Source organism: Harpegnathos saltator, unplaced genomic scaffold, assembly GCF_003227715.2.
Source record: "Harpegnathos saltator strain DR-91 unplaced genomic scaffold, Hsal_v8.6 scaffold650, whole genome shotgun sequence".
NCBI lineage: Eukaryota > Metazoa > Arthropoda > Insecta > Hymenoptera > Formicidae > Harpegnathos > Harpegnathos saltator.
This window is the reverse complement of record NW_020230483.1, coordinates 12,879-36,520: the sequence shown is the minus strand read 5'-3', so window position 1 is coordinate 36,520 and position 23,642 is coordinate 12,879. Positions and strand designations below refer to the sequence as shown.

Here is a 23,642-nt window from a genome sequence, read left to right as displayed (position 1 = left end):
TGTGCTATTTTGCAAGAGCACTGCGTCATCTACACTCGCGTTTGTTGTTGATCTTCACTTTCTGACGTGGACACGGGATATGTAAGTTGGTGTAAGAGAGAAGTTGACTCAGATTTGATCTTAATACAAAATTCATACAATAATGCTCCTTTTCGACTCTGGTTAGAAAGTTCGGCAAATTCCGTTGAGCGACCATGAATATCGTGGATCTGCAGTGTTAAGACTTAAATATCCGAAATCGTCTGTTCTCAACTACCTTCATTCTCTCCCATGTCGCCGTGATCGTCGTTAGTATTGGTACGTTGCATGAACAGCTGCTCGTACACAACACAGTCGTACGCGAAGCAGACCTTGAAGACAACACAAATAGGCAACCAACACAGACAGACGGCGTGGCTCGACTGACGCTGCAGACCGACTTTTTCCGTTTCGACGGAAGTCCCGCCGATGTCAGAGTGGACTGGTATTGGTCAATGATAGCAACGTGTTAGCCAATAATCGGCACGCTTAATTTAGGTTGCAATTCAACGGCGACGCGTGGGTCTCCTTATGGAAGCTGAGATTCAGCCTAAATTAAGCCGTTAAACTCTAAACGAAGGAATTAATCTGGCAGATGTTCAAATACTCGCGAGTCAGAGTCCGGAGTGAGCGTGACAGTCACGTTTCTTGATTGTTCTCGATTACATTTCCTAAATGAGCTGTCACGAGAATAGTCACGGGTATATTTTTAATTGGCATGCTTCCTCCGATTTTTTTTTCAGACAGTATAAAGTTAAAGACGTTTGAAGTATATCTGAAAAAAAAGAAAAAAGAAAATTAAGATGTCTGGAAGAGTCTTTTTGGAAATTATTGCTGCCTAGATCTGATTCCGATATTTCGATTTTTCCTTTGGGCGACTATAATTTGAGACGAAAACTTGGAAGTGAAAGAGATATTCGAGAGCACATTTAATAAATTAACGATAAAGAGTTGCGCGCATTCTGTGCGATTCGCCTCGAGTAAGGACGAGTTCGAGGATATCGAGATAATGATAGGCTCAAGGTCGAAGTGAATTAGTGAGATCTTGTGAGTTGCGTGCAAACTGATTGCTAAAACTACGATGTTGGCAAAAAAATAACGCGCGTTATCTTGAAAAATGGCTACATTAAACGCGTCTTTATATAAGCTACATATTTGGTTATTTAAGTTCTGTTTTAGCATACTCATATCACGCGATAACTTTTTTATCGCCCTCGTAGGAGAACATGGAAAATATTAATTAATTCTTTACTTCGATTAATTCATCGCGATCTAATCGGAACAAATTAAAATTAAATTAGCCAAGTAAAATCGATTGAACAAAACTCGAGATCGGATGATGGCATGGAGAAAATTGCGGCCGATACTTTTAAATCGTATTCAGATCGAGCATTTTCACGTGAAAAACGACTTAATTTCGTAACTTTGACTTTAATAGCGGTTTTCATCGTGTGCTCAGGATAATTAGTGATTAGTGATCGATGTAAACAGCCGAGCATATTTTTATGGAAAACATTCGCGCGAAGAGAGACTCGATTGTACACGGAAACGCGTTCTAGTAAAAATAGAAATGATCGCGAATATATCTCGCGATAAGGAACTACGCAGGCTCTTTAACACGTTGACTGTTTTCCATGCCTATTTTCACAGATGGTATCAATCCTCAACCTAAATTTGAATTACCAAAGCGTGTGCGAGTATCATACTTATCATATTCATACCGTCGGTATTGTGTCTATAAATCGAGCCACGTATGATTTACTGTTTCCCTTTAATCGTCTTATCGTTATTACAATTCCGGAAGTGTCGACCGATCAGTCATACACTTGACAGGTCATGACAAGACCGTGACGCGCAATCTTAATTACAAATACGCACGCTAGAACGAAGGAGCGTTTTAATCTTCGCGGGTGACGTTGCAGAAGGAGCAAAATTCGAAAGAGGAGAGACATCGTCTTCCTTTTCCCCTGTTTCTGCATCCCTCTTTCCCCGTTCTCCTCCTTCTCACAAATCTCTCCTCCTTTACGTCATCCGGAAAAGTGTCGCAATATGCAATCATTGAGCGGGTTATAACATATTAACGTAACATATCTTATTTATACAGTCGAACAATTTTTACACGCGGTGTCAAAACATCACACCCGAACCTTACGTGATCGTCGTCTGAAAGTTTTCGCGTCAATATCAGTTGTTACGACATCAGGATCATTTGCGTGGCGATCGACAATATTTTTCGTCACATTGAGCAAACCGAGCGCGACTTAACGTTATTCCGAGCCTTCACTCGGCGAATTCAAGGAGATGCTCGGACAGCTGCGACACACATGGAACAGTTACCTGATCGCAGTGCTCTTCGAACCGCAGGAATAAACTAAGCTCGCTTGATGCTCCCCAAATTTCTCGGAATGTCTCGGAGAGTCTCACTCAAAATGAATGAAAATTGGCAGTGTTTTTCCTCAAAGCGGCAATGTAAATATTACTACTCGATTCAGAGCGGAGAATTTACACTATACGAGCGAATTCTCAGTGGTCTCACTCTACTTTTCGAATGGAATTCCACTCCGAGAAGCCTGGAGAGTAAAGCATTAATCAAAAGAACACGATGCTCGGCAGTATTATTGAGATTCGACCATGACGAACGCAGGATATACGGAGATTAAACGAGAGAATCAGCGAGACAGCGACATTGCAACAAGCAACAGGATCGTAGGACGGCGTTCGTTGGGACGGTAATGCGCACTCTTCGAGTTCGACGATCACTCGCATCATCCTCTTACACGTTCTATTTCGGGATGCAGTTCAAGTGCAGTCTGTGGACCCATGATCGTCTTCTCCTCGGAGTCCGCGATTCAGCGCTGTTAACAATGGGAATGTGCCGCAGCCGCAGAGATTGTTGAAGTCGTCCAGGTCTACGGACCATGCCATACCACCGGCGAGGTTCAGTTCCTTTATGAGCTCGGCCTGAAAGCAGATTAAGTGTCTTGATGAAGCAAATTATTAAGAAAAATTTCAAATCATAATCTTCACGCGACGTACAGTTGTTTGTTAGTTAATGCTCAGCAAGGGAAAGATGTCATGTTAGGCGTCCACTGAAAAAAGAAGTTGTTTCACGTACCTTCCTCACCACGTCGGACACGTCGTCATAGCTGACCCACTGATTGTGTTTCGACGCGTACGGTCCCACATGACCCATCGGATCCTTCACCACTGACCATCCATCGTTCCTCACATAATCGCATATCTGTGTGTTAGAATATCGAAGAGTTACAGCTAGCGTAACATCTTATTGATCGAACTTTGTGCCGTTCCACTCTGTGGGTTTGTTTTTTAGCTAAACTAGGTTATTTTTTGGCAATAGAGTGAAACAAGTACACAATCCAATGTTGAAAAGAAAAGGAACCACCAAGTTCCAGTATTAATCCAGCTAACAAGAACAGATCTCAAGTGTGTCCTTACCTCATAGTAAGCCAAGAAACCAGCCGACTTCGTGAATTTGCCAGGTTCCCCAGGTCCAGAGACCTTCGCATGGAAGCCTGGCACAGTCCGAGAGCCTTGCTGAGTCTCGGACAAAGTGAAGCTCTGCCCATAAGTGGGTACACCCATGACGAGCTTCTCGGGCAGAGCGCCTTTGTTGAGCCAATACCTCATGGAGTAGTTCACGTTCAGCTGTGGAGTACCGTCACCGGAGTAGGTAGAGAGCGGCGCGATGTGGCCAGTCTTGTTCTCCCAGGAGGTGTGATAGTCGTACGCCATCACTCCGATCCAGTCGAGGTGCTCGGTGAAGGACGGCACGTCATAGGCGAGGTCGATGATGACTTTGTTGGCCGAGACTGCGGCGGACAACAGCAGTCCTCGGGACTTGAAGGCCGTGCTAAGATCTTTCACCAGCATCGCGAAGCCTTCCTTGTCGCTGCGCGAACCGCGGCTGCAGTCGGCCTGCGAAAGGTTCTGTGTGATCAACGAGTATCGAGTCGCCTTCTCTTCGTCTAAGACTGAAGTTCCACTGGCGGTGCGAATGTCGCCAAATAATTGGGAGAGGAGAGATCTTATATCGAAGGAATGTCGCGTTTTAATATTCCTGAGAGAGAAAAAGACACGTCTAGATTTTACCTGCCAGCACACCGGGTATTCCCAATCAAGATCCAGACCATCGAATCCGTGCTTCTCGACGAATAACGCGGCGCGATGAGCGAATTTCCTCCTGGCTGATTTGTCGCCGGTCAGTCGGCTGTACTTGTCGTCCTTCGAGTCGTTCCAACCGCCTAATCCAAGCAGTACCTTGACGTTGCTTTTCTTCCTGAACTCTGCCATTTGGTCCAGGAAGTCGTTGTACACCTCAACTGAATCCTCGATGTCCACCGACAGTCTCCGTGTGTTCAACGTAGCGAAAGCGTACACGATATGTGTGCAAAGTTCGCTGTTGAGGTCTTTCGGTAGGAATTTGCCGAGGCTCGCTCGCTTCCAAGCCCAATTCGTATAATAGCAAACCACCTTCTTCTTGTTGATCTTGTTGTCTTCGCTGATTCTCATCGCGATCGCTTCGTCGATCTGCAAAATGGAGAGAGCAAATTTTTTTAGTCTTAGTTACAACGATTATTCAGACAATATATGGCTTGAAAAACACATCCTGCTCTCTACATGTCATCTGGACGTCTTTTAGGTATTCATGTTGTTCAGTCAATTAGAGATTTCATCAAAGACTTTATTCATGAACTATGTGTGAACTGCGCGTGCACACACATACACACACACACACACACACACACATACTTGACGTTGAACGCTTCTGCACTTGGTGTTCTCCGGCCAATCGCATCGATCCTCGTTCCAATGGAGTTTAGGCGGGCAGGAGTGTTCCGTGAGCTTGCCAAAATTACAGAGGTAGTATTTGCTGCAATCGCTCTTATGCGGTATGAACAAACGCCCACCGCAATCTCCAATCGGAGTGGCGACCGGAGGTGCTGGACCAGCTTCGATTTCAATGGTATCATCAATATCCTGTTCCGTCGTCGTTGTCGTCATCGTTGTAGTTGCTGACGACGGTGGCAAATACGTTGGTTTCGGCGATGTGGTGGATTCGTATATCGGACGTTCCGTGACAGTCGTGGACTCGATGCCGCTTTCACCAACGTCGATCATGATCAAGCCTGTGTCTGCAAAGTGTAAAGGATCGTGTCTAAATGTCTAGATGTCATATGAGAAACATTGTAAGCGCATAACGTAGGAAAAAGATTAATTAATATTCGCATTTAGTCGTGATACCCGAAGTTTGCAACAACTCGATCAATGATGCGTCGGTTTGGAATACTTTCGTGAAAGTCGCCGTCATCACTCACCGCCAGTGACAGGGCACAGCGGACCCTTCGGGTAGTTCCTCAAGACTCGATTCATCGTTCTCAACAGCGGACTAGGCTCGCAACCGCATCTGTTTTTGAAGTCGTCCAGATCCAAGGCCCAGACCATGCCTCCGCCGAGGCCGAGTTTCTTGATAAACTCCGCCTTCAGTTTGATCTGCTGAGAGTCGTCGAAACTCACCCACTGGTCACCCTTGTACGCGTAGGGACCGATTCTCCTCTCTTTGTCTTGAACCACTGTCCATCCTCTCCTCAGTGTTCTCTCGCATATCTGTCAAAGGACAGAGAAGATTCGGATTTGTTTCTGAGATGAGGATCGCTTGAGAATTCTCTTTGTTTCTTATTCGAGTACTTGACGAGGACCTACCTCGTAATACGACAGAAATCCTCTCGCTCTGGTCGCCTCCCCAGCCTCACCACCGCCGTATGTCGGTGCGTTCAATCCGTGCTCGTTCCTCTCCGCTAACGAGAACGACTGTCCGTACAACGGCGCGCCCATCACCAACTTCTTCGGGTTCGCTCCCTTTTCGATCCAGTAACGGATCGAGAAGTTCTGTTTTCGACAAATGTGAGATTGAACGTGAAAGGTGAGATTCCGAGGTTACGTCGTTATTGTTGATCAATATCGTCCAATTATCGTTAATCGCATTATCGTTGATGATTAACCATAAGAAATTGAACAACAAGAACTTACGGCATTGAACGTGGGTTCCCAATCGTTCGGGAGACCGTACAACGGAGCGACATGGCCGGTCTTCTTGTCCCACTGGCCGTGGAAATCATATGTCATCACAGATATCCAGTCCAAGTACTCGGAGAGGGCCGGCACGTCGTATCCCGCGTCGATGACCCTCTTGCTCGGCGAGACCGCCGCGGAGAGGAGCAATCCCTTCGGCTTGAACTCGTCGCTCAGTTCCTTCACCAGCCGACTGAAGCCCTCTTTGTCCGATTCGGGGCCCTTCTTGCAATCGACCTGCCAACATACCGGGTACTCCCAATCAAGATCGAGGCCCTCGAAGCCGTACTTCTCGATGAAGTGCAACACCTGCGCCACGAACTTCCGCCTGGCCGACGGCGAGTTCACCAGTCGGCTGTACTTGTCACCCTCCGAATCGTTCCAACCGCCAAGCGCCATGAGCACCTTCAGACCCTTCGACTTGAAGGCCGCCACCTTTTCGTAGAACTTGTTGTCTATATCGGCCCATGGGTCGTGGGACTTCATCGTGAGACTCGAGCCGTCCAGCACAGCGAATCCGTAGAGAATGTGGGTGCACAGGTCGGGATCTATGTCTTCCGGTACAAATCTACCGCCTTCTTGTCGATACCAAGCCCAATTCGTGAAATAGCAGATGACCTTGAACTTGTCCTTAGCATCGTCATGCACGCGATCCGCCGGCGTGGTCACCGGCTTTATCGTTTGCGCGGATAAAGTGGTAAACGGCATCGTCGTCGTCGTTGTCGGCGGCTTCCAATCCAAGTCTTGTCCGACCGACGGTGGCTTCATGGGCTTGTCTTGTTCGTTAGGTGGACTCGCCAGCACCTCTTGAAGCACATGCATGAGCGGATGGGGCCCATCGCCGCATCGTCCGCGGAAATCGTCCAGGTCCAAGGCCCAGATCATGCCACCACCTAGTCCGAGGTCGCGCACAAATTGCGCCTTCTTCCGAATCATGCTAGGGTCGTCGAAGCTGACCCATTGACTGCCCTTGTAAGCGTATGGACCCATCCTTCCCTCCGGATCCTGCACAACCGTCCATCCGCGATTGCGCACGCGATCGCAAATCTCGTAGTACGACAAGAAGCCAGCGGCTTTGGTAAACTCACCAGCGTTCCCAGCGCTCGCTGGCGAATTCAGACCGCTGTTGGCTCTGGGATCGTTGATCGTGAAGGACTGACCGTATAAAGGTATCCCCATGACGATGCTCCTCGGCGGTGCACCTTTCGAGATCCAGTAATTGATCGTGTAGTTGGCGTTGAAGAAGTAGAACTCGTCGTTCGGGTGGTAATACAAGGGCGCGACGTGTCCGGTCTTCTTGTCCCACTGGCCGTGATAGTCGTACGTCATGACTGCGATCCAGTCCAAGTATTTAGCCAACGCGGGCACGTCGTAGCCCTTGTCGATGACCATCTTGTTCGGCGACACCGCGGCTGTCAGTAATAACTGCCTCGGCTTCAGCTCAGCACTCAGTTCTCGCAGCAGGGCCGCGAAACCATCTCGGTCCGAATCCGGGCCTTTGTTGCAGTTCACTTGCCAGCAGACTGGATACTCCCAATCCAGGTCCAAACCGTCGAAGTTGTATTTCTCGAGGAACCGGATAGCATGGTCGATGAACTTCTTCCGGGAGGCCGGGCTGTTCGCCAGTCGACTGTACTTGTCGCCAGCTGAGTCGTTCCATCCGCCCAGGGCCAAGAGTACCTTGAGGCCGCGTTTCTTATATGCCACCACTCGTTCATAAAAGCGGTTGTCGAAGTCCGCCCATGAGTCGTGCGCTTTGATGACCAGTTCGGAGTAGTCCAACACCGCGAAGCCGTACACGATATGTGTGCACAGGGTGTGATCGATGTGCTCGGGCAAGTAGCGGCCGGTTCCGCGACGGTACCAGGCCCAGTTCGTGAAGTAGCAGACTACCTTGTAGTAACCGGACAACGGGGACACTTTATCGGGGTCTATGATCGCAGAGGGTAAGGTCGACGTCGGTTGAGTCGTCGTGATCGAGCTTGTGCTCATAGTCGGAGCTTTCTCTGTGGTGGTCGTCACTTGTGTGGGCTTTTGCGAGACCTGCGGTCGAACGGGCGCCTTCGTGGTCGTCGTCGACGACGACGGTCGTTGCGTCGTCTCCTCCGCGTTGTCGTTCCCCTCTGCGCACTTGGCGATGAGCGGCCAGTCACAGATGCGAGTCTCCTTGTTGAAGTGCAAACCCGGCGGACAGCTGAACACCTCCTGCCGGCCCCACAGACACGCTCGGTAGCTCTTGCAGTCACCCGGCACGCTGCTGTAGCTACCGGATACGCAGCTCTGTATAATGTAACATCCATTACTCAATATCAATGATCGAAGTATCACGCGGAGGCGTGCGCCGATGACGAATGGAATGCGATGAATTGCGAATCGGACAATTATACAAGCAAATAAGCGGCGCGCCGGGATACTGACGCGACGTCGCAACGTTGCGCTCACAATGACATGTTAATTTCTCAGCATATTTATGAACATGCAAGCGCAATCACTCGCTCATGTAACATTGTTGTATCGGTTACTCACTTCCGACGCGCCGTCCTTCTCCAAGAGCAAGGCGTTCTTACGGGGTTTCTCCACGCATGGCATCTTGAAGGCCCAGTCGCACATGTTCTTCTCGTTGTTCCAATTTAGACCCGGGCCGCACTGCTGTGACACGAGATCACCGTTCACGCAGACCAGAAAGTGCGTGCATGAGTCCGGCGACGGATAGTACTGGCCGTGCTGACACGTTTTGTTCGGCCTGTCCGTAATGATAACGATCGGTTTCGTCGTGGTGAATCTCGTGGGTCGCTCAGTCACAGACGTCGTCGTCGTCGTCGTCGTCGTCGTCGTGGTTGTCCTCATCGTCGTCGTAGTCTTGGAAGTCGTAAGAGTCGTTGGCCTCTTCGTCGAGCTCCACAAAACACTGCTAGTCGTCGAGGTCGAGTCTGGACGAGGAAGACGCAGAAATTAATGATGCGCAATCGTAAACTGCGCGGTACATGCGATAAATGTGATTATGGATAAGCGCGATAATAAATTGCGCGAGGCAAATGGATCCAGCAGATATGTTGATGTTAATTGCAAATTTAACGAGGAAAAGAGCCGGCACCTCGGTGAGAAATCTTGTAGACTCCTTGAGAGGCGCAATCGAAAGAAAGCAGAGTCAATATTATGCACGAGCGCTGAAGCAGAAGAGCCATGGCTCCCGCAAGGCCGACCACGCGACGAGAAAGAACGAGGCGCACAGACGACAGCAAAGTCGACACCGTCGCCGTACCCTCGCCGATACTGGCTGGTGTGTCCTCGCCGTGTGCGAAGCAAACGGCAAAAGGGGGAGGATGCGAAGAGCGATGCTTGGCCGTAGGCGACAGAGACGACAGGAGAAGATATGTACAACCGCGAGGTATTTGCAAGTGTGTGACTCGCAAACAGGTTTGCGATCTCTCGTCTCTCGTCATCTTGGCGATTTATCCACGTGCTCGCGAGTTATTGAATTGCTGAAAAAAGACCCGTGACAAGCGGAGAAGGGACAGGGGAGAAGAAGAGGGAGGGAGGCGTGGTGCTTTTCGAGAATCACCGAGGGAATTTGTATTCGCTGTCCACGCGCTGATAATTTTCGACGTCACGATGACCGCGCGATAATTAACGAAACGCCAGCTGCAATTTCCTCGGCGATCACAGTGAACCCGCATCGAAACGGCCAATCAGCGGGCCGTTTGTTATTCATCGCTTGCTTCGAGCCGTTTAATTGTCAAAGGCTTCTCTCGCTTCTCTTGCTCGACCGAAAGGGAGAGAAAAGTGAGGGAGAACGGAGAGACAAAGGCGATTGTTCGAATCGATCGAGAGAAGCAACGAAATTATTCATCGGTATGTATCCGGCTGATAAGAATAGTTCCAGGCAGATAGAGGTAGATAGGTGCCTCTCTCACCGATCTTCTCTTGACATTTCGCAGCCGACGGCCAATCGCACAGACGACGTTCCGCATCCCAGTGCAATCCGGGGGCGCATTGTTCGCGCTTTAGCTCTCCTCGGACACATCGATAGTAGTTCCCGCAGTTCTCAGGGTCTCTGTAGTATTCGCCACTAGTGCAGGTCATTCCTGGTGGTACGATCGACGTCAACTCGGCTGGCCTCTGCGTTGTGAACATCGTAGGACGCGTGGTCGTAGTCGTTCTATCAAAGACGATTCTCTCTGAATGAACGAGCAAATGCAGATTTCTCCCTCGGGAGAGAATCTCACCTGGTTGTGCTCCACGGTGACGTGGTGGTGCTGGCAGATGTGCTCGGTGGCTGAGGTGACGATACAGTCGTGCTAGGCACAGTTGTCTCCTGCGGGATCTTGCTGGGTTTCGCGCTGGTCCAGGTCCACGAGGGCCACGTGGTCCTGGTGCTTTTCTGAGTCGTAGTGCTCGGTCTGTCCGTCCACGTGGGCCACGTGGTCGCCTTGGTGCTGGACGTCGTCATCGGTCTGGTGGGTCGCGGACTACCATCCGCGGCGTCACTGTGAGTGGTCAACGTCGGCGGTTGAGGTGTCACCGGTTGCGGTGGACGCTGACAGTCCTCTGAAGTGAGTGGCGGTGATGACAGGCGGCCTGTCATTTAATACGTGGTAATTAACGTCAGAATTGTTGGTGTTGGACATGACTAGTTGGTGACATGACTAGTGACAAGATGAATGATACGAACCCAGCGCGCGATTTATGGTCTTCAGCAGCGGATACGACTCTAAGCAGCAGCGGTTCTGGAAGTCGTCCAGATCGATCGTCCACATCGTGGCGCCGCCGAAGCTGTTTCCTGTGATGTACTTGCCCTTCGCGTAGACGCTCTCTCGGTCTTCGTAGCCGACCCATTGGTTGGCGAAGTGAGCGCTCGGTCCTGAAATTAATTACAGACCCTGATATGAATTTTTTTTTTCGCTTCCTCTCCGCCCCGGATAAATCGCACATGAGGATTTCTTACCCACTCCTGTCTTCCAGCCGTGTCGCTTGATCCTGTCGCAGATTTCGTAATAAGCCAACATCCCGGGTTGCTTGGTGAACTGCCCGGGCTTACCAGGGCCAGTCGTAGGGTCACCTAAATCAGCTTGGTTCTCTGTCGCGAGTCGGTAGGACTGACCATACGTCGGAATACCGACCAGAAGCTTCGTCTTCTCGGCGCCGAGCCCGACGAGGTAGTTCATCGTGAAGTTCTGGAACGTTTACAATGGTCGTAGCGTTTAGCGTCATAACGTTGCGTTTAGCGAACACGCTTTCATACGATCAGAGTTTGGACTCACGACGTTGTAGTAGGGATTGCTGTCGCTGAAAGTGCCGAACAACGGCGCTATGTGGCCCGACTTCGATTCCCAGGCTCCATGGTAGTCGTAGCTCATGACCGACATGAAATCGACAGCGTGAGAGATCTCGCGCACCTCGTACGCTTTGTCGATGACCTCCTTGTAACCCGATAGCGCGACGGCCAAGAGGAGTGGCGGCTTTTGCTTGTCGAACTCTTGTCGCAATTCGCGCACCAGCTTGGTGAAGTTTGGCTTGTCGGAATCTGGACCTTTCTTGCAGTCACTCTGCCAACACTTGGGGTAACTCCATTCGAGTGACAGACCGTCGAAGTTGTGCTTCTTTAGGTAATTCACCGCTCCGGCGATGAACTTGCGTCGAGCTGCGTCGTTGCTGACCACTCGCGAGTACTTGTCGCCGGAACTATCGGTCCATCCGCCCAAAGCCAACAGGACCCTTGAGCCCTTGATCGAGGTCACTCGCTGGTACAGATCTAAAACGATCGGGAAGTTGATCTTGTTGATTTCCTGTCTTTATACTTTATATGTGACTTAATGAGACTTGATCGTATTATAATATAATATTGGTTACGGTTATTAATTGTATTTGATTGAACAATTTCACTCACTGTGCTCGATATCAGCCCAAGGGTCGAATGGTTGAATCAGCAGGGTGTCAGGGTTCAATCCGGCGAAGGCGTAGACGATGTCGGTGCATAGTCGTGAGTCCAACTGTTCCGGCACGAATTTACCGTCGTCCTTGCGGTAGAGTGCCCAAGACGTTAAGTAACACACCACCCGTGGGCCATCCTGTTGTAGCAACTCCGTTTCTTGCTTCTTGACTTCCATGAAGGATGCCGGTGAAACTTCGTGCGTCACGATATTTCGATCGGCGAAGATAGGCTTGCAGACGTCCGCAGTTGCCGCTACGCAACGTCCTTCGCTCGGGTCGAAGAACCTGTCGTGGCCGCAGTTGCCGTGGTGCTGCAAACCTGAAGGAAAAGAGAGTACGATAGGTCTCCTGAGAGGTCACGAGAATCTTGCGCGCAGGATTCTGCGCGAGACACCGAAGACGTTACCTTTCACGCAAGAATAGTATCCAGAACAGTTCTGCGGGTCTCTGAAGAGACCGTCCTTCGAACACTTCCTCGCAGGACTGTTCTCGTAGCGTCCCAAAGCTTGCGTGGCCGCGTTCAACATTGGCCAAGGATTTCCACAGATACCCTGCAGAGATTAATTTGTAAACGACACGAGAAAGAAACACAACATGTGCCGAAGGTTGCTTGTAATCACCTGAAAATCTTCCAAATCCAGCGACCACAAGGAAATCCCGCCGAGTCCTGTCGCGCGGACGTACGCTGTTTTGATCTTCACCGAGATGGGATCCTCGTAACCGATCCACTGATCACCACGCTTCAAATACGGTCCCTCCTCGTCTCTGCCGGATACCCATAAGGTATCCTCCAATTTCTCGCACACCTACACAGAGGAATCCTTCGTATCAGCTCACAGGTCTCACGTGTGAGTCACTTTTGCAGCAGTTTACCTCGTAGTATGCCAATCTGCCGTCTCTGTGTTTGGTATACGATCCTTCTTTGCCGGGTCCTACCGCCGGCGCTCCGGCGTCGGTGAAGTTGCTGTACTTCAAGGTGTACCCTTGACCAAAGATCGGCAGACCGAGAACGATCTTGGACGCTCGTCTCGTGCCGATCTGTTCGATCCATTTGTTCGTGTTACGCGCGACAAAGTTCAGCGGAGCTGGGTGAAGAGCGAACTTCTTCCCGTCCTGATCGGTGAAGTCTTGCCAACTTCTCAAAAATATTAGATCGACGATAGATGCGATCTCCGGATCCACGGGGTCTGTCGGTCTCACTGTTACCGCCAAGGTGTACCCCTTCCTAGCCAGTGGTTTGGCGATCTTCTTCAACAGAAGTTTGTAGCTCTCCCAATATTCGACAGAGTTCGGCCAGTCGATCTCGACACCGTCGAAGCGATACTCCTCGACGAAATCGAATATAGATAGGACCAAGTCGTTGCAGTGCAGGCTGCAGTTTCGTCGTACGACCTCGGCGAAGAGTAGTCCTCGATTGGAACTCGACTGAAATCCATCCGCGATGGATATCAGCACGCGCAGCCCTGGGTCCTTCGAACGAAGCGCCGTGGCGGCATTGTAGCCACCTGTGTTGCGAAAGTGACAAGTGTGAATGCTTCGTCTGTTTACTTAGCGTCTTATCAGACACCTAGGGCCGGTATTCATAGTCGGATCTTATATTTAAGATCGTCTTAAGTTGATCTTCAGATGTTGTGCAAATTATTTCATTGGCTACGAGGTATCTGAAAGTGAACTTAAGACGGTCTTAAATATAAGACCTGGCTATGAATGAACCGGCCTTAATGTGTCTAACAGTGTAGTTCAGCGTGTCTGCCAGCGTCTGAGAGAAAACAAATCTCGGTGTGAACTGATATACCTCTCACTCGATCGTACTCTGGGTCTCTGGGCACGACGACTAGTCTCTGCGGATCTGCAAGCAATCGTCATGTATACCAAATTGATCAATTATTAAATAGATAGGTAAAAAATAATAGAAGAACAAAAAATTGAAAAAATAAAATAAATAACAGAGAAAACAGTTATCGTCGTGCGAAGTATAATACCGACAAAATGGCAGACAACAGATAGATCTGTGTATGTGTGTGTGTGTGTGTGTCGTTTACCGATCGTGGCTGCGGCGTACACCAGATGAGTGCACTTGAAGTCAGGCACGTTCTGCGGGAACAAGGAGAATGGGTCAGTCCGGTGCACGGCTCTGGAATCCAAGTGGCAAACAACTTTGGGCTCGGAGACCTGATGATGTGTCCTCCGCAGGGTCGGCGGTGCCAACGGCTCGATCCAAATGGAGTCGTAATCGACACCGCCGAGGAAAGGCGCCTCGCGATGCTCCACTGCGTCTCTCAGAGGCAATCTCCTGTTCCAGCTGTGTGCATTGGCGATTACACGTTAGAATCGTCGTCGTCTCCTTGAATGAGGAAACGCGGAGCAGCAGAGCGACTTTACGTTCGATATCCATCTAATGACTGAATTCAATTATTGAATTTAACGACATCTCGCCCGGTGGCGAATTAATTTCTGCGAGCATCGAGAAGTTGGAGCGCCGTGAGATTATACCGGTTCCGCGATTATCATCGCGGCGACTTTCAATATCCCACGAAATTGATATGCAAATTCGTGACGGTGAGTCAAATCACGGTTGTCAAATCGCGCGCAGATATTAGCCCGACACTCCGTTCAAATTCAGATGTCGTGCGCGCGGTGTGTTCACCTTTGATTCTCGTTCCGGGGCTGATTAGGCTCGCCGATTGGCAGTGCCTCGACCGCATCGCGCAGGGGATATCTGCGCGAGCCAAACTCGTCGTAATCTAAATCAGCCGGAGGACGTCGCCCGATCGGCGGGCTCTCGACGGCGCCTCGGTGGAACCGGGGAGTGTCGTCAAGATGTTGCCGTTGCTGGTGATTCGGATTCCACGGGCTAGGCGGAATCTCGCGGCTCGGCACTCGATACGGGAGAACGCCGGATGGCGATAAGCCCACCGCCAGAATCAAGATAATTGTCCACGCCGTGGCCGTGGCCATGGCTAGCTGGCTGGCTGGCTGGCTGGCTGGTTGGCTGAAATAACAAAGCAAGTGACGTTTTTCCTTTCCGCGGTTTATTTAACCGCGGCTTGGCTCGAGCTCGACTCGAGGCAGCCGGTTTCTTGAGCGCGAGGACGCAGGGTGAGACCGCTCGTGCGTCAGGACGTAGGACGTGGGATATGCGCAATAGCGGCAAGAATGTATTTCACGTACGACCGGAGATGCTGGTCGGTTCCTTCGCTTCAATGTACTTTTACTGATATCGCCTTTGCAGATATCCCCCAGTCGTCTTGTCCTCGTCTCGTTCCGAGAGGACTGAGCGCGAGGAATCGTGATACGGAAAAAGGTAACCTTGACGTGCGCACTCGTGGCCAAGTATTATTTGCTCGTGCCGCATTATTACTTTTCTTAACCGCGCGCGGCATGGTCTTTACAATTTCGACCGCGACGTTAAGTTTATCGATATCCCATCGATACGCATCGTGCATGCGATACAGGGTGAAAAGTCCAGCGGTTTTGCAATTCAGTTTTCAGCATCCTTGCGTGGATTTAATCAATTGTTAAAGCGCATGGAGACTTATCAATAATTTATTAATTATTATTTGATATTTATTTAATTTTTTAGTCATCATACACATCTTAATATTGGCTCAAATCTGCACAAGACTGTCAATAATTGGCGGAGTGCCGACTACCGGATGTTTCATCCTAATTCAAAGAAGCGACACCCCCTAAATCGCCTGCAAATTCAAAAAGCGATTTTCCCATCTGTGTTGTATTTCCGCCAATTACCGGAATGAATGATTTCGATGCGTTTCTTCCGCGTGTATTTTCTATTTTCTGAAGAGGGACAGCGTATCATTTGCGAGGAACAACCGTTCTCGAAGATTTCCGTTCTCGGCATTCGCGGCATTTTTCCACACTTGATGTTCCTTTGTGAGAATGCCGTAACGCGCTTTTAAAGAGGCCGAGAAGTGACATTGATGGATTCAAAATTTACAACGCGTTCGCCTGAATCATCCCGAGGACAAAGGCACTCGGTGGCACTCGCACTGTCTACCTCGTATCTTTTCGCCGGCGTACGCGCTCGCACCCATTAGACATGCAAAAGTCGTACGAAGATGAGACCGTACGAAGCGAGCGGTTCGCTGCTCATTGTGTCGAGGTTGCTTTTTACACCTTGCAAAAAGCCGCGCGACATGAACCCTCCTCATGTGCGAACTCATTTAATCTCTTTCGATGCCAGAGGAACGTGTGCGCGCATCCTCTAGGGAACATCCGGAACATTGTCCATCCAGATCGCGAATTATGCAGCGAACCAAAAAGAACCAAATAGCGCATTTTGCAGTCAACGAAATATATTCACGAGACTTTTTGCCGGCACTTTTTGACTAATATACGTATTCGGACTTCGGATGTATAAACTCTAGAGTTTAAAAACCTCGGTAAATTTAATATGTCATATAGAAAAAATTACATATAAGGTTTGTTAATACGATTGCTACACTGGTGATCACCAGTGACTAATGCTGTAATGTTGCCGCCGCTAATTAGTGTAAAACTTAAGCAACTGCGTGCAACAAATAAAATCTACAGCAGATAGAAAGCCAATGAAAAACGAGCTAACGGACGAATGCATCGTGAGTCGCATCTATTTACCGCTCTTTCTTGACGACTCGAAGTTGAGACGTCGAGCTTTGAAATAATGGCAGTGGAAATCAGCACGTGGCGGTCAACGTGTAAAAGTTCTGCTTCACATGTACTTAGCGAAACGTCACAGAGCTGTCTCGTTGAAATCTTGATCGCGCTTCAAGAGGAAATTTGCGGTTTTATTTGCACGGCTGCGCATTCTATATGCTCGTGATTACATAGCACTACAGATTTCTTCAGACTCGCCGAATTATTGGCGAAAGGTAGCTGACAATTAGCCAGTTCTCTCTCTCTCGTCGCACGCTCGATTTAATGAATTCTACGATTAAACGATACGGAAGAATCATCAGCAATTGGTCATAGCAGGCTATATAAAATTCGATGCATCGCATCGAAAGGCGCATCGCGTAATCGGGGATATTTTGACGCGCTGGACCTTCCGCGATTTTCTCAATTTTTGCAAACGTACATTACAAGCGAACCTTCCTGACAGGTACTTCCTCCTGCCCGACGTAGCAGCAGTGCGTGCGTATCTGCTTCTTACTGACCGGAGCCAAGTGGGACTGCTGTTCGTGTGGGCACTTGGTCCTCCGTACGAACGGAACACCCGACAGCGACGCGCGATCGGGCTGCACTGATCGAGAGAGCACGGACCCTTCAGGCGAGGACAGAGTGCAGTGAATCGCCCGAGTGGTATCTTCGAGGCGCGCGTCAAATTGCCGCGTTGAATTTTAAAAAGACACCACACCGGCTGGTCCCCACCGGTACCTGCGAGCGGCGGGGAGGACCAACTTGTGCGAATCTGGTATTCCGGGCGCGCGAGGACGCCCATATATACCTACTCCATCGAAGGCCCCGCGCGACCCGCACCCTACCCGGGCCCCGTTCCGGCGACCTTGACCACGGGAGTAGCACGAGCAGAGAGCTGGTCGACGAGAGAGCTAGCCGCCGTGATCCTCGGTGCCAACGACATCGCGCGCGGCACACGCCCTGCGCACCCGACGCGACGCCGACGTCTCGAAATCACCGCCGACTAATTAAGCGTCCCGCTCAGATCCACCTGCCGATCTGCCGGACGGGGTGCCGGACTCTCGTTGACGAGATCGAGCGATAAATTGCGATTTTACGCGCGATTTATATGCGGAGGGAGACGTGCACGAGGGAGTCTCGTTTTCTTCCTCGGTCGCAGCCGAGCGGAAGGTTGCTGATCGATCGCGTGCCTAATTAAAGCGCCATTGATTAAGTCGTCGTTCATCGTGGCGGTTTTATCGACGAACACGAAGTGTTTTCGGCAGGTCGAAATAACGCTTCGGTCCCGGGCCGTCTCGAAAACTGCCACCGGAATAAGCAAGGCGAGAAGTGACACGCGGCACAACTGATAGATGGATGGATAAGGAAAAAAGGAGGAGAAAATCCGGAGAACTTGTTCCCGAAGTTGTCTCAAACGGGAATCGATGATTACGCGTCGACGAACTTTTTACGATCTTTTTATAGAATACTCTTCTCTCTCTCTCTCTCTCTCTCTCTCTCTCTCTCTCTCTCTCTCTCTCTCTCTCTCTCTCTCTCTCTCTCTCTCTTGGCACGCAATCTTCATATTTTCAAAATCATATTTTCAGGATGTCTTGGAAACAAGCTCTTCGATTATCCCGATTCGTTGATGATATTATCCACCGCGAGATTCCGATTATGAATTGCGGTATCATCGTCGTATGTGTGTGTGTGTGTGTGTGCGTGTACAACTCCTCGATTTTGATAGGATCACAAGATAACTCTCGTGTTTGATATTCCGATGGCGATAAATGATTTAAATTATACACCACGAGCCATTGCTCGTGGGAGAAAATAGCAGTGACGTACGTACGCAAATTACACGCTTGCGTGCACACGGCAATTTCAAAAGAAGCAATTGCAGGTTCATTATGCCGAACATCCATATGATTCGGAATCGAGAGGATACATCGTTCCGATGAATGTCCGGCAAACAGGTGGGTGTCAACCACCGACACACGATGCGTTGTATGCACGCGAGAGACAGAGAGAGAGAGAGAGAGAGAGAGCCGCAACCTTGGCATCGAGTCCACCGAAACGGATCATTAGCGGTCGCATACCACACGAGAGGGAAATGTGTTATCGTCGCCGTCGAGTAGGTCTCACCGACGTGTCTGGCCGCGATCGGCCAATTGTCAGGGCCTAGGGCGACCCGCGAATCGCGATCTGTAATTAGAGCGGAGACTCGCCGGGATCTCTTCTGGTCTTGAGCGCGAGTTAATCGGCGGTTGAGAGGAAAGCTCATCGCGATGCGCGACCACCAAGGAAGACAAGTAGACAAGTCGAGTTCTCTTCTTCTCTTCAGGCTGACGGGAAGACTTTACAGTCGGCGACGATGAGGAGGAGAAGCAGGAGGAGGGCAACGACGATCGGGAGGACGGTTATAGACTAGTCTCGTCGTAGAATCTGACGATCAACGATCGTACAGGAATGCGCGAACTGACTCTCTTGAGGGGAAACTTTCCAAAAATAAGGCACCCTACGAACAGAATGGCAACGATTCGCCTTGAACTTGCCAAAGGTCGCTCGTTCTCCGTTCGCGTTTCCTCAGCAAGCAGGCTGAAAGATGCGGCACGGCGGGTAGAAAAGGAGAGAGTAAAGAAAAAGGAAAAGCAAAGAGAAATGATAGTCAAGTGAAAGGAGAAGTAAAGAAACGACGGCGGTGTTTTCGGCGGAACGATCGTGAGAGGCGCGGATTAATTAATCGAACCCTTTTCCAGTCGTGTCGTCCTCAGCGAAACGTTCGCGCGGCAATCATCGAGATGACAAACGTGTTACTTTGCCTTTTCGTTTCAGGTGGGACGCGAAACAGGCGAATTTGACACTCCGGTCTCTCCGTTGCGGTACCGTTGCGGAGGCGAGCTCCGGATACGCGCACAGAGACAAGTGCTGGCTCTCCCGGTGGACAGATCGGCGGATAGAGAATGAGAGAGGAACGCTAATAACGCTCACCGAAGGAACAAAGATCCACGAGTTAGGCGAGTATTCAAATTGGAGAATAGCGGTTTCCCCTGCCCGATTAATTGTTAGCGGACACGCGCGCAAGCACACGCCCATGCTTATGTCGCGTACGCGCCTTTTCGAATTGGCAGAGATCTGGTTCTCTCGTCTCGAGTTCGACTCGGGAGCGGTTAATATGTCGGATTATGAGTGAAACACGCCGGGTTCAACGCCACCGCGATAGAAGCTGAGAGAGCGCTAACGGCGGCGAATATATAAATTCTATGCGTCATAGATCGAACGCAACTTGAAAGAAAGAAGAAATAATAGTGGCAGAGGAAGAAAGAGAGAGAGAGAGAGAGAGAGAGAGAGAGAGAGAGAGAGAGAGAGCGAGAAAACAAGAAGAAGACGGAGCGAATCGGAATTCATAATCGGCGCCGTTAATGGACGCAAAACGTGAAATACGATCGGCCAATTCATTCGGGATGCAAATGAGCCGATGCCTCCTTCTCCTCTTTTCCCTTCCGTCTATTTCAAAGGCTCGCAATAAACGATAGTTAATAAGGGCTGCGCGATAAATCTGCGCTCGATCAGCCGTCGATAAACAATCGCTCGAGGTCTCCGCTCGCTCGCCTCCCGTCCTCCGCTCTAAGAAGCTCAGCAGCTCGTGAATTTACAGGTGACCGTCTGCATAACTATTTATCGAGTAAAGGCGAAACGGCCGCTTGCTTCATCGATTGGCTCTTCATGGTCGCGCGGGGTGCGCGACGACCTGACGCCGAGGGAGATTTACCGCAGAAAGAAGGCGAACAAGGTCGTGGTTATTCGTCGCTATAAATCGCACGTTATATCATATTGCGCTTCTAATCGGGCCCATTAGCCATTAGTGCAGCTAATGACCCTCGGGGAAGAAGGCGTGATCCCGCGTGGAGGAGGAGCAGCTTATCTCGAGCAGCTTTTCGCGACAGATCGTTACACGAGAATGCTATTAACACGCAGAGGTCAGCTCGTCCTCGAATGGACCGACCTTTCTCTCTTTTTCGCGACGATTGAGACGATTCTCCCTCTACGAGCACGCAGTTAGGTCTAGACGCTTGGGACGCTTCGGTTTCATGCACACATCCACACCTCGCCGAGACGTCTCGCAGGATGACACGCATTAATTCGCGGAACGACCTGCGGAGACGAATATGAGTCAAACGTGGTCTCGGCGAGGATGTGAAATCGTGGGTGTGGAACGTCGCGTAAATCTCCGAGCGGAGCGGAGGAGTCGAAAAAGCACTCGAGCGTTACGAAATGAGCGATAACGCGAGTCGTAATAATAATTAGACGAACACGTGCGTGGAGAGGATTGGAGAAACGAAAGGTCGAACGTTGACGATGATGAGATCTTTGGAATTCTTCGATCCTCGAGTTTGCTTGCTCCGACGTAGCGTAGCGTCTTCGTAACAGGGGCTGCGAAGTTCCAAGTTAGTTTTCTCGCGTCCCGACAATCACCAGAGATTCGAGAAAAAGCAGATATTCGGTCTCTTGATCCCGGTATGTCTCGTTCGATTCTTCTTCTTCTTCTTCTTCTTCTTCTTCTTCTTCTTCTTCCTCTTCTCGTGTATTTCACGGCGGGAATTCGCTTCCGATATTTTCATCGTGACCGGTTCGCTCTAAACTTTCGCGCGCGATTCTCCGCCGCGAATTAATTACAAATCGCGATCGATCGCGAATTGATTCCGAGACGATTCCCACCACATCCAACGGCTCCGCTGCGAAGAAAAGGCGCGAAGGCGTTCGGTTAATCCTTTCGGCTTGATCGACACTCCGCCATGCCTTCGAAGGGTCTTGAGACAGAATCAAGGTCACGACACCGGTCGCAGGCTGTTTTTCTGCTTGCTGGTTAATGACCTGCGTCTATCCCAGGAAACAGCCGGAGATTTCAACGCTGATCCATCCCTCTTCCTTCTCCCTTCTTGTTCCGTTCCTTTTTCTACGCTGCCGTCCTCTTTCTCTTTGCGTCTAGTTTATCGCGAGACAACGTAAAAAGAGGAAACAATATACGATACACACGACGTATCGTTGGTATCACTTTCGAACATCAGTGACGAAAATGCTTCAACATTCGTTAGACTCACATTTCCGTAAAAAACAAAAATTCTCCCATTCCCTATAAATTGTCGTGTGAGAATGATAATATAATTTCTACACTCGTAATTTCTATTTTCAGCTCGTACAATAAACAACGTCGAAGAACGATATTATCTTCGTCCAATAGTTGAGACGCATCGCAAGATTAATCCTAATTTGTCTTCAACTCTTTATCTCAGATGTAAACTCTTGTAAGAGTGCGACTCGTCTCAATTGATCGATATCTATTTTTCTGTATAACGAATATCGATTGACGAGTTGCTTGTGTCAGCGAACACAAGTTTGCTAAAAAGGCATTTTACGAGAGGTGCGTTACTTTTATGCGCTCGTTATTTCTTCTTTCGTTGTACAACACCAATATTATGGATTTTTTCGGACATAATAATATAGTGCAATGTCAAAAAGTATAAAACTTACAAGTTTCAGTTTGAAGAAATTCTCTACGATTCGCCTTAGGACGCAGGTACGACGGTGTCGAGAATTCGCTTCCGAATCTAATCGATCTCGATTTCTCGACGAAGCGTATCGTTCGCCTATCGAAACAACTCATTCGAAAAGTGCCTCGCAACGCGTTTTTTAGCGTTTCCAAAGATTTACTCTAATCGCAGATATGGTATTTACAAGAGACAGGGTTTCTTTTATATAACTTGGGAAAGAAGACGAAATGCATAATCTCCGCGTGACAGTTCTCAGAAGAGGACACCTGTCGTCCGCAGGACCACGTCAGTTCTACGCCCGCTATCTGTCAGTGGCAGATCCTGGCGAAAGACGACTGGTATAAAAGAACAGCGTCTTTGAATCGCGGATGCATACTACGATCGTGAGGTGCATCGAGCGCATCCGCTTGCATATCGACGACACGTTACAGGTCAACATTTGCGTTGTAAGTAATGTCGAACAGTCGCGCGATAAATAATCGGAGCGAGACGGTCCCGAGGATCTCTTCCTGTCATTGCTATTCTCGCGTTTAATAAAACGCTCTTTTACGGAAAACGTTTTTTATGTGTCGCTATTGTTCGCTTGTTGACGACGATGGACAATTCACAGACACCAATTTCTCCGTCAGATCACAACGGCGATCCGCCCGCGTTACTTCATCCTCCACGAGCAGCATCTACCGATGGCTAACTACGCGAGGTGCGGAGTGGCTGTCGTCATTGTACTCGGCCTCTTCTGCGGACAAGTATTCGGAGAGCTTGAGGATGCCGACAGGAATGTTCAGGATATGAGTATCCGATTCGGCAGAGGATTGGTAAGTTCGGTCTTTCGTGGAAGATTCGTGTTTGGAAGAAACATTTGCGTGAATTCGGGTGTAACTAATAACGATCTATCGCTCTTATCGCTGTTTCGCAACAATATCGAGCGTTTCTGTGTAGCAAACGATAGGAGAATTGATATTACGCTGACTCGAATTGGAAATACTACTTAAGCGTTGTACTGTACACGTTTGACATTTAATTTTTAAAATAAAAACGGAGATAGAACGGAAAAGGTTTTTTTCTGCGTGTTGCCTTCTGTTCTGCGTATGCTGCAAGTTCATTCCTGATGTCTCATTCTTTTTCAGGATAGCGAACTGCAATTGGCCAGACTGTTGCTGGTAGCACCGCGGTTTTGCCATCCCAAACGCAATTCCGAGATCATAAACTCGTTGTTGGGTCTACCGAAGAATATGCACAACGCTGGGAAATAAAAGTAACACCGCTTAACCGTCGTACCAAGCATAACTTGTCCGCCGTATATAGTATATGTAGAATTAGAAACATTAAAAAAAAGAAGAAAAATGCGCTGCGGACAGTACTTGTTTTACAATGTACTCGAGAACACCGACCACATGTACAGACGATGAATCAATATAGTAATATATAAACGTA

General features: G+C 49.4%; 3 protein-coding genes across 4 annotated transcripts in view; 1 reads left to right on the top strand and 2 right to left on the bottom strand.

Annotated features, from left to right (window-relative positions):
- LOC105187410 (solute carrier family 2, facilitated glucose transporter member 3) overlaps nucleotides 1–408 on the bottom strand; it is a 9,485-nt gene extending 9,077 nt beyond the window's left edge. The window contains exon 1 of the mRNA XM_011148188.3: nucleotides 257–408. Within this exon, the coding sequence (XP_011146490.1) occupies nucleotides 257–308 (52 nt within the window). The 5' untranslated portion in view covers nucleotides 309–408. The remainder of the gene's footprint in view (nucleotides 1–256) is intronic.
- Pdf (Pigment-dispersing factor) overlaps nucleotides 1–23,642 on the top strand; it is a 24,421-nt gene extending 779 nt beyond the window's left edge. The window contains exons 2-4 of one of the 2 annotated variants that reach the window (XM_025304801.1): nucleotides 19,492–19,673; nucleotides 22,838–23,023; nucleotides 23,336–23,642. In XM_025304801.1, coding sequence (XP_025160586.1) covers nucleotides 22,892–23,023; nucleotides 23,336–23,461 — 258 coding nt within the window. In that variant the 5' untranslated portion in view covers nucleotides 19,492–19,673; nucleotides 22,838–22,891 and the 3' untranslated portion in view covers nucleotides 23,462–23,642. Of the gene's footprint in view, nucleotides 1–19,491; nucleotides 19,674–22,430; nucleotides 22,655–22,837; nucleotides 23,024–23,335 lie in introns of those variants that run through there. The other variant, XM_025304800.1, reaches the window with a different exon arrangement.
- On the bottom strand, nucleotides 1,316–18,147 carry LOC105187489 (probable chitinase 10). Its single transcript, XM_011148304.3, has 22 exons — nucleotides 17,117–18,147; nucleotides 14,687–15,031; nucleotides 14,082–14,341; nucleotides 13,835–13,888; nucleotides 12,913–13,544; nucleotides 12,660–12,845; nucleotides 12,446–12,590; nucleotides 11,996–12,358; nucleotides 11,370–11,860; nucleotides 11,054–11,282; nucleotides 10,781–10,969; nucleotides 10,335–10,686; nucleotides 10,023–10,267; nucleotides 8,635–9,038; nucleotides 6,067–8,388; nucleotides 5,740–5,925; nucleotides 5,355–5,643; nucleotides 4,789–5,171; nucleotides 4,129–4,566; nucleotides 3,475–3,954; nucleotides 3,134–3,259; nucleotides 1,316–2,979 (listed from the first exon to the last, which is right to left on the bottom strand). Exons 2-22 carry the CDS (start codon nucleotides 14,995–14,997, stop codon nucleotides 2,818–2,820), a joined length of 8,247 nt encoding a protein of 2,748 aa, XP_011146606.2. The 5' UTR covers nucleotides 14,998–15,031; nucleotides 17,117–18,147; the 3' UTR covers nucleotides 1,316–2,817.

Bases quoted from the DNA above. Each gene is read 5' to 3' on its own strand.
- LOC105187489 (XM_011148304.3), bottom strand. From the start codon at position 14,997: ATGGCCACGGCCACGGCGTGGACAATTATCTTGATTCTGGCGGTGGGC. The intron at 13,889-14,081 runs GTAAACGACACA...GATTGCTTGCAG, and splicing joins GTACGCCGCAGCCACGATCG to ATCCGCAGAGACTAGTCGTC. The intron at 8,389-8,634 runs GTGAGTAACCGA...TACATTATACAG, and splicing joins AGAAGGACGGCGCGTCGGAA to AGCTGCGTATCCGGTAGCTA.